The sequence below is a fragment of the Raphanus sativus genome, chromosome 2 (genome assembly GCF_000801105.2).
Source record: "Raphanus sativus cultivar WK10039 chromosome 2, ASM80110v3, whole genome shotgun sequence".
Taxonomy (NCBI): Eukaryota; Viridiplantae; Streptophyta; class Magnoliopsida; order Brassicales; family Brassicaceae; genus Raphanus; species Raphanus sativus.
Window position 1 is genome coordinate 8,321,281 of NC_079512.1, and position 9,709 is coordinate 8,330,989.

Consider the following 9,709-nt stretch of genomic DNA (forward strand, 5'->3'; position numbering starts at 1 on the left):
TGTCCTTCGTTAATCGTAAATTATCGATGACTGATTGGTTTTGAAACAAGGAGGAAAGATTTTTTCAGAGTTCTCATGCAGACAAGTACAACCACAACACTAAATTTGATATTAAAATTACACCAAATTTGATATTTTTGTATCGTATTTTATTTTTCTACTCTAATCATAATACCAAAATTTACTCCAAAATTAATGTTACATATTTTTTTTAATTTAAGAAATTTAATCTCTTAAATATTTTAACTGATATAATATCATTTTACTAGATTTAAATTATATATCTGTTTGTTAAAATCTTGTAATTTATGTTTTTATAAAAAATGATAGTTTCAATAAAAAGAATAATATTAGAAAATAAACTTTTTAAAGGTACATGAAGATATAATTATCTCATAAATTTAAATATTACAACAACACTAATAATCAGGTAAATTTTCTCCAGAAACTCCAAAATTTCCAAGATATTGTTCAGAAATTTTTTGTGTAATCGAAGATAGAAAATTATGTAAATAATTTTATAAAAATGTGGTATTTTCTTATACTTTAATATTTAATTATGTATTTCTATTTATAATTTTATTTTTAGTGTAAGATTTTACTAATTAATATTGTTATATATGTGCTAGTTATGTATAAAAGCTTTATCAATTTATATTAATTATAACAAATATAAAGACCATAAAGTAAAATTCAATTAATTTTGGAGTTAAGTTTGAAGTTTTGCTTTTGGAGAAAAGCACTTTGAAATTGCAAATATAAAGTTTGAATATATTTGGAGATGCTCTAATACCTGCCGAAATCTGAACCCTTTCTTTTGAAATGAACCCCCCACTGATAGGAAATTTCTTGCTCTCTTGTATCAAAAGTTTATTTTAAATACTCCCTCCGTTTCTGAAAGAGTGTCGTTGTGACATTTTTCACACAGATTAAGAAAGTTGTTGAAATATATGTAAGTTGTAATTAATTATACATCTTTGACTAATAGTATTTTAGATAAATAAAATTATTTATAAAATCAATGCAGTTTGCAATTAATTTTTCAGCTGAAAGTTAGTACTCCCTCTGTTTTTTAAAAATCCATGTTCTAGAAAAAACATTTGTTTTAAAAAGATACATTTTTTACTTTTTCAATGTATTATTTAATGAAAATATGTTAACTTCAAGAAAATTAATTGTGTTTATTGGATTTTTATTGGTTAAAAATTATGGAAAATTGTTATTCACAAAAATCAATACATTTTTAATGTGATTTCTTAATATATGTGAAAAGTCTAGAATATATATCTTTAAAAAATAGAGGGAGTATAATTTACATTGCAATTGTAAAGTGACACTCTTTGTGTAACAAGAAAATAAATTCAGAATGACACTTATTATGAAACAGAGGGAATATCTTACATCTTCTCATTAGTTTCTTTTGGAAATTCCTTGCTTTCTACACTGTCGCCATTCGCCAATTATCACCGGATCCAATAATGTCGAGCTGTTTCTGCTGTAATGTGATTTATCTTGGAAAAGGAAATCGAATGTTGGGCAACGTGAATTAGATTGGTCATCAGTCGAGAGCATTTCTCAAACGCACAAAATGCACATCGGAAAACAAGGTCAAAAACCTCAACAAATAATGGAATACTCTCCCAGTGACACCTAAAATAAATCCCACAGGAGTCACGGATCAAACTCATACAAGAGCCAATAATCAAAACACCGTCAGAGATCAATTTCTCGGAATCAAACCAAAATGGAGCTAATCCACGCCATGCGCTTATGTATGGTTGATTGGGATATGAGAAGTTGAAGTGGATTCCATCTGTTGTCTTTTCTAACTTGAAGAGGGCGGCAATGGATGATATAGTGGAGGAATGTGGGTGATGCGAGAAATTTGTTAGGTGTTGGGCTGATACTATATATTATTGGGTCTGATGTTTATGTTTAGGCCAGTTAGTGGTTTAGAGCTTTTGCTTTTTTTTTTTAAATTTATAGCTTGATAGAGAGCAGAAGCTATAAAATCTAAAGATCAAGGGTTTGATCTATAGATTAGTAACGAGTCATCGAAGTTTTAGTTCGAGAACGAGATTAGGGCGCGAATACTCTTCGCAGTGCTCGAAAGCTCTTAAAGACCTTATAAACTTTATTAATCAAAATCCAAAGGTGTCTCTTTACATCACCTAAAGCCTCTTATTTATACTAAACGATTTAGTGCTAGTCCTAAACTAAAAAGGAAATTTAACATTTATCAAATCCTAATAATAAAAGGAAAAACAATAGCTTGTAGCTTAAGTAAGGCCTGCAACAAAGAAGGTCGTAACAATGGCGGTGAAGTTAATAAAACGCTGCATCAGGTTCCCCCCGGTTGAAGAGGATTCGGCCACGGATCTGGATCGGTATTGTCACCATGAAATGGGGTTAAGTGTTTCACGTTGAAGACACTGGAAGTGCAGAGATTATCCGGAAGACGAACGCGATACGCATTAGGATTGATGCACTCCAAAATTTCCACAGGACCAATTTTTTTAGACTTGAGCTTATTGTACTCTCGGAGAGGGACGTTCTTTAGTCAGATAGACCCAAACGAGATCACCCGGAGAAAATATAACCTCACGACGCTTCACGTCAGCGGCACTCTTATACTTCACGGAAGAAGCCTCAAGGTTGGTTTAAGCTTGTTGATGGACAACCTGCAAATCGTTAATGAAGTCAATGGCTTCACCGTGATGGCGAGTTTGGTCTGGTGCCGTAGAGAGATCAAGACGGAACGAAGCCGTACACCACACGAAACGGTGAAAAGCCCAAGCTACGATTAAGAGCGTGGTTGTGTGCGAACTCTGCTTGTCCGAGTTTGGTATCCCATGATTTGATATTATCACCTACAAGACATCGCAACAGATTCCCAAAGAGCGATTTGTAACTTCGGTTTGTCCATCAGTTTGTGGATGATACGCAGTACTCATATCGAGAGAAGTACCCAAGAGCTTCCATAAAGAACGCCAGAAGTGACTTAAGAAACGGGTATCACGATCAGAGACGATCGAGGACGGAAGCCCATGGAGACGATAAACTTCATTAAAGAAAAGACGAGCCACATGAACCGCATCCGTTGTCTTCTTGCAAGCAATAAAATGAACCATCTTGGAGAAACGGTCGACGACCACAAAAATAGAGTCATAACCACGTTGTGTATGAGGTAACCCCAAGACAAAATCCATGCTCACATCAGTCCAAGGCTGCGTGGGAATAGGAAGAGGAAGATAGAGACCTGCATTCGAAGCTTTTCCCTTAGACTGTTGAGAAACTCGACAACGCTCGACAAACCTTTCAACATCTCGTCGCAGAGATGGCCAAAAATATGATGAAGTGACGAGCTGGAGCGTCCGATCCCGTCCAACGTGTCCTTCGTTGTGGAGCTCTGCAATTATTTGTGGACACAGACTAGACTCGGGAACACACAAACGAAGACCTTTAAAAAGAAAACCGTCTTGGATCGTGTAATCTCCAGGTACTCCTTGTGCGACCTCACTGAAAATACGACAAAAAAAAGGATCTCCTGGATAAAGATCAGCGAATGTTGCAAACCCCTTGACAGAAGTATGCATTGTGGTGAGAAGGCTATGTCGTCGGCTCAATGCATCTGCGACACGATTAGTTTTGCCGGATTGATGTCGTATAGAGAAAGTAAACTGTTGGAGATAGGAAATCCATCCGGCATGGCGAGCCGAAACTTTTGCTTGGCTGTCCAGGTGCCGTAGAGCATCATGATCAGTAAAGAGGACAAATTCCCGATGAATCAGGTAGTGACGCTAATGTTTGATTGCCTGAACAATCGCATAAAATTCGACGTCATACGTACTATAACGTCCTCTCACCCCTGCTAGTTTCTCACTAAAAAATGCCACAGACCGTCTTTGTTGACTTAAGACGCCACCAACGCCGAGTTTAGATGCATCACAGTGTAGCTCGAAGGGCAAAGAAAAGTCAGGGAGAACTAATATGGGAGCCGAGGTGAGCTTGTCTTTGATCAACTCAAAGGCACATGTTGCTTCGGATGTCCACTCGAATTTACCGTCACGCATACAACTTGTGATTTGTGCCATAATGGTGCTAAAGTGCTCAACGAACCGCCGGTAGAAGGAGGCTAGTCCATGGAAACTTCGAACCTCCGAGACTGTTTTTGGTATCGGCCATGTTTTAACTGCCGCAATCTTCGTTTGATCGACAGAGAGCCCTTGATCGGACACCACATATCAAGGAAAAGTACTTGTGAGACCCCGAATTCACACTTTTGTTTGGCGGCAAACAGTTTTTCAGATCGCAAGACAGTAAGAACTTGTCTAAGATGCTCGGTATGGTCAAAGATGGAAGAACTAAAGATAAGTATATCATCAAAATAGACGACGACGAACCGTCCAATGAATGGTCGCAATGCTTGGTTCATAATGCGCATGAATGTGCTGGGAGCATTAGAGATACCAAAAGGCATTACCAACCATTCAAAGAGGCCTTCGCGGGTCTTAAAAGCTGTCTTCCATTCGTCTCCGGGTCGTATACGTATCTGCTGATAACCACTTTTAAGGTCGATCTTGGAAATTTTTTTGGCCGAACCAATTTGATCCAAAAGATCATCCAAGCGGGGAATCGGAAAACGGTAACGTGTTGTAATTTTGTTGATTGCGCGGCTATCTACACACATACGCCATGATCCATCCTTCTTAGGTATTAAGAGAGCAGGTACGGCACAAGGGCTGAGACTCTCCTTAATGTGGCCTTTGCGCAAAAGATCTTTGACCTGTCTTCGTAATTCTTCATGCTCAAGTGGGCTCATGCGATAGTGTGGTCTATTTGGTAATGTCGCGCCTGGAACCAAATCAATCTGATGTTGAATATCCCTAAGTGGTGGTGATCCCTCAGGGAGTTCGGTAGGAAAGACGTCCGCAAAGTCAGTTAGTACCGATGTCAATGCCGGTAGCGGTGAAGAATGGGCATGGATCTGACCCGCGGAGGGTACTAGGGCGAAAGCATATCTTTCCATCCGAAGTTCTGTCATGAAATCCGTATAAGAACAGAGAAGTGTCGTGGTGGCTGAGGTTGTTGGTTTCGAGCGAGATGGAGGAAGCGAGTCTGTCGGAGGGGGAGTAAGAGTTGATGGTGCCGAGTCTTTTGATGGAAGTAGAACAATCTTCTGTGTGTTCCAGACGAAACTGTAAGTGTTCTTTGCGCCATCATGCATAACTCGTCGATCAAATTCCCACGGACGCCCGAGAAGAAGATGACAAAAATCAATTGGTGCAATGTCACAATACATGCGATCTCGGTAGTGTGGCCCAATGGAGAATGGAACTATTGCCCGTTGTGTAATACGGATAGTTGCCGTGTTATTGAGCCAGCCAAGGTTGTAGGGTGACGGGTGTTTCTCTCCCTTGATGCCGAGCTTGTCAACTGCTTCTTCTGAAATCACATTACGACAGCTTCCCGAATCGCTGACAAAGCTACAGACTCTGTCTTTGATGGTGCAGGTAGAACGAAAAATATTAGTACGAAGCCACTGCTCGTCTTGTGTTACCGGCGCTAGACAAGCGCGACGAAGGACTAATAGTCGTCCACTATCACCGGCGGTATGAATCTCGGTGTTGTCTCCGTCTTGGTCATCCTCCTCTTGAGAATCATAAACATCTTGATCCTCAGCAGCATCATCGAGTACTAACCCTCGACGAGTTGTGTGGGGACATGATGATATGTGATGCCCTGGTTCACCGCACGAATAGCAACGCAATGTGGTAGGCCTAGTAGAACGCCTAAGTTGTTGCTCATCTTGGGCAATGGGTTTAGTAGTAGATGCTGCCGCTTCACTGGCCTCTTTAGTCGATGTTGATGGAGTGTTACTGTTTGCCGAGTCCTGAGTACGAGATCTCGATGTTGATGAATTCCAGTTTGACAACTTTGACTGCTGTTCGAACGATGCTGTGCGACGATGAGCTTCGTCAATGGTGGAAGGATCAAACTGTGCCATTGAATTTTGAAGTTGTGGTCGTAAGCCGCCAATAAAACGTGAAACGAGCTGTATTTGACTGTCGTTGATCTCATTACGAGTTAACAACAGTGAGAATTCCTCAGCATACTCGTCTACACTTCGGTTACCCTGGCGCATGTTCTGCATTTTTGTATACATGGTGCGCATATAATTGTGCGGCAGAAACGTTTGTCGGAGATGTTTTGTTAGTTTGTCCCATGAATTGATCGGTTCCTTCCCCGTGCGAGATCGAGTTGTCTTGAGCTGTTTCCACCAGGTTGCAGCATGGCCGCGAAAACGTATGGCTACAAGAGGGACACGTCGATCTAATGGAACCTGTCTAAACTCCAGGATTTCTTCCACGGAAATTAGCCAATCGATAAGTTCATCACCTCGGAGGCCACCATGAAACTCTGGAATATCCACCCGAAAGCTTCTTTCCCAACGATCGTCGTGGTGATCATGTTGGCGAAGATCTTCATAAAACAAGCGCTGGTGAATGTCGTCTTCGTCCTCGTAGTAAGGATGTTGTCGTTGGTTCCTCTGTTGTTGTTGTCGGGGACCGTGAGGTGGAGGTGGACGATTCTGTTGGTGATGGCGAGCAGGTGCTTGATATTGTGGTAGTGGTTGGTGGTGGTGAAGTGGAGGCGGATGATGTTGTGCGGGTTGTAGTGGGGCGTTAGCGACCGGATTGGTTTGAGGGTCCAAACGAGTCGTTAAGGCATTGGTTAAGGCGTCGAAGCGGTCTGTTACAGCAGCTAGTGCAGTCGTGATCGCGTTGCCTTGTTGTAGATTAGTGGTCTGCATCTCAACGAGTAATGCTTGTAAATCAGTCATGTCAATAGAAGTTCCTTCCGTCGTTTTCTTTGTCATGATAACGAGAGAAGAAATCCAGAAACGTACTGATTCTGATACCAACTGATAGAGAGCGGAAGCTATAAAACCTAAAGATCAAAGGTTTGATCTATAGATTAGTAACGAGTCCTCGAAGTTTTAGTTCGAAAACGAGATTAGGGCGCGAATACTCTTCGCAGTGCTCGAAAGCTCTTAAAGACCTTATAAACTTTATTAATCAAAATCCAAAGGTGTCTCTTTACATCACCTAAAGCCTCTTATTTATACTAAACGATTTAGAGCTAGTCTTAAACTAAAAAGGAAAAAAACAATAGTTTGTAGCCTAAGTGGGGGTTATTGGTTCTAGTATTTTAGTAGATTTAGAAATCCATGGGAAATTTAGAAATTCTTAATAAATCCGCTGATTTTAAAATCAAACATCTATATTTCAGAATCAATGATATAGATTCTAAGATCAAAGTGATATAGATTTAAAAATCAAAACAAGTGGATTTGTGATAAGTTTAGCCTTTATAAAATAAACAAATATAAAAAGTCAAAAACATATGTTTTCCCATTTCACATATCATATATTATTTTATAATAAAAAATCTCTCTACATATTTGTTGCTATTGTCAAAGTTTTTTTTTTGGACTCTATTGAATATATGAACCTTTTTTCGTTCTTGTATTTTTTGATGTGATTCTTCCATTAATACTTTTGGTTTTAAGGGTTTTATGTGTTTTGTTTAAACCTTTTTGTGTGTATAAAGGGGATTATATAGAAATTATGACAGACATATTATACGAAATGGAAATTAGTTAAAAACTATAAAACTGGAAAGATTAAAATATCTAATTTTTTTTTGAAATGGGTTGCAACATAAAAATTAGAAAATGGTGATAAAGAGCTTATAGTTTATTTAGAAATTTGTTATATACGTTTAACTTTGGTCTGAGATATTGAGGAGGACGACAAATGCTTCAAACTGGAATTACTAGCTAGTTATTATAGTCTGGAATTTTCTTCCAAAAACTAGCTATTTAGATCCTAGTTATATTATTATGTTGCATTGGTAACAATTTGATCTAGTCCACCGGCAAAGTGTCAACCCACTTCTATAAAACACAAAAAAGAAAATAGAAAGACTCGGAAAAACCAATAAAACAAATCCACTCAAAATAACAAGGTATAACATGATATTTGCTCCTTTGTATTTTACTCTTAAAATCACTTATAAATCTAGCCAAATCCAAATCTAAATCAAATGTTTAAAAAAATCCTTACTATTGAATGACACTTGATTTTAAAATCTATTTTAAAATCACAAAATTAATAACAGCTGATTTGAATATATATTTTAAAATTATATAACCAATAACACTAGATTTGATTTGGATTTTCAAATCTATTAAAATGTACAAACCAATAACACCTCCTAAGTAAGGCCTGCAACAAAGAAGGCCGTAACAATGGCGGTGGAGTTAATAATACGCTGCATCATAGCTTTTACTGTATAAGTAAAAAGAAATAAAGCTTTTTGGAACAAAAAAGAAATAAAGCTCAAACACATTTGATCCTCACTAGGACAAAAGGAACAATGAAATAAAAAATAAATGTGATTTGCGTCAGCGGTACAAATTATAATACCATGGAAGAGAGAGAGAGAGAGAGAGAGAGTAAAAGTGTAAAACGGTCGCAAAGCATTTAAGACAAAGATCATCATTGCGAAAGTACGTCATCATTGTCATCCTAACCTTTATTTTAGAGATTTATTTTAGACATATATACAGTTTTGACTACGTCTTTCAAGTCAGTGGCATTTGATAAATTATGTGTGTGATGTGATATGAGCGAAAAGCAAAGCAGCTTTCCTGCTCTTTTCATTGTTGATCTCTGTCATCTTAACTTTTAATTTAGTGCCACAAAATCACATCTTTCAAAAACTAATTAAACTTATTACTTATATTTTGTGAAACGTCGAAGTTTTGCATTTTATTTTAAGTTTAAATATTAATTTATAAATTTTAATTAATTTATTTTATTTGAAAATTAATATACACAAATATAGTGATATAATTTTTTATATAGTGCTATAGTTTTGATGGGAACAAAAAAAAACTTTAAACAAAAAAAATATAATTTTGTGTCATACTACAAAATGCAAATATTGATCTTCCTCTAAGCATGTTCATAATTCACTGAGATATTACAAATGTGAAACTATATGTTTATCAAATTTTCTGACAATTTACATATATTGCAATATAAATTATAAATATAGCTTCATAAATTACAATGTAAATTCTAAGTTTAAATTTAATAAAAGAAAATTCTAAATTTAACAAAAATGCCAAATTCAAAAGTCAAAGATAATCGATGAACAAGTCTTAAAAAACAAATAAAAGTAAGAGAAGGTAATAAATGGGAGATGATGATCTCTCCATCTCAAATGACATATCCTTAGCCATCTGTCACACATAAATATGTATATATCGAATACAAAGCCAAAAAAATAAATAAAAAGGATTAAACAGTAAATGGAATAGGCTCATATCTCAACCACCACTATTCATTTGCCTTTTTGTCGATATTTTTGTCCTCTTCCATTTCGTCTCTTTGCCTTTCTTCTTTTGGGAAACCCTTATTGCTTAACAGTCTCCCGTCCTCCCCTAACTATTTTTGAGTTTTTGCATTTACTCACTCTCTATCTCTATCACTATCTCATTCTCTCTCTTCTCAAAAATAACTCTTTCATTGTTTTATGATACTACGTATTAAACTATATACATACTCATTCCATTTCATTTTATTTGTCGTTCTAAATTTCGACACACAGATTAATAAAACATTTAAGTTTATATGTT

General features: G+C 36.9%; 1 protein-coding gene across 1 annotated transcript; it reads right to left on the reverse strand.

Moving 5' to 3' along the window:
- Nucleotides 1–4,135: 4,135 nt before the first annotated feature.
- On the reverse strand, nucleotides 4,136–6,880 carry LOC130508503 (uncharacterized). Its single transcript, XM_057004046.1, has one exon. It carries the CDS (start codon nucleotides 6,878–6,880, stop codon nucleotides 4,136–4,138), a length of 2,745 nt encoding a protein of 914 aa, XP_056860026.1.
- Between the last annotated feature and the right edge of the window lie 2,829 nt (nucleotides 6,881–9,709).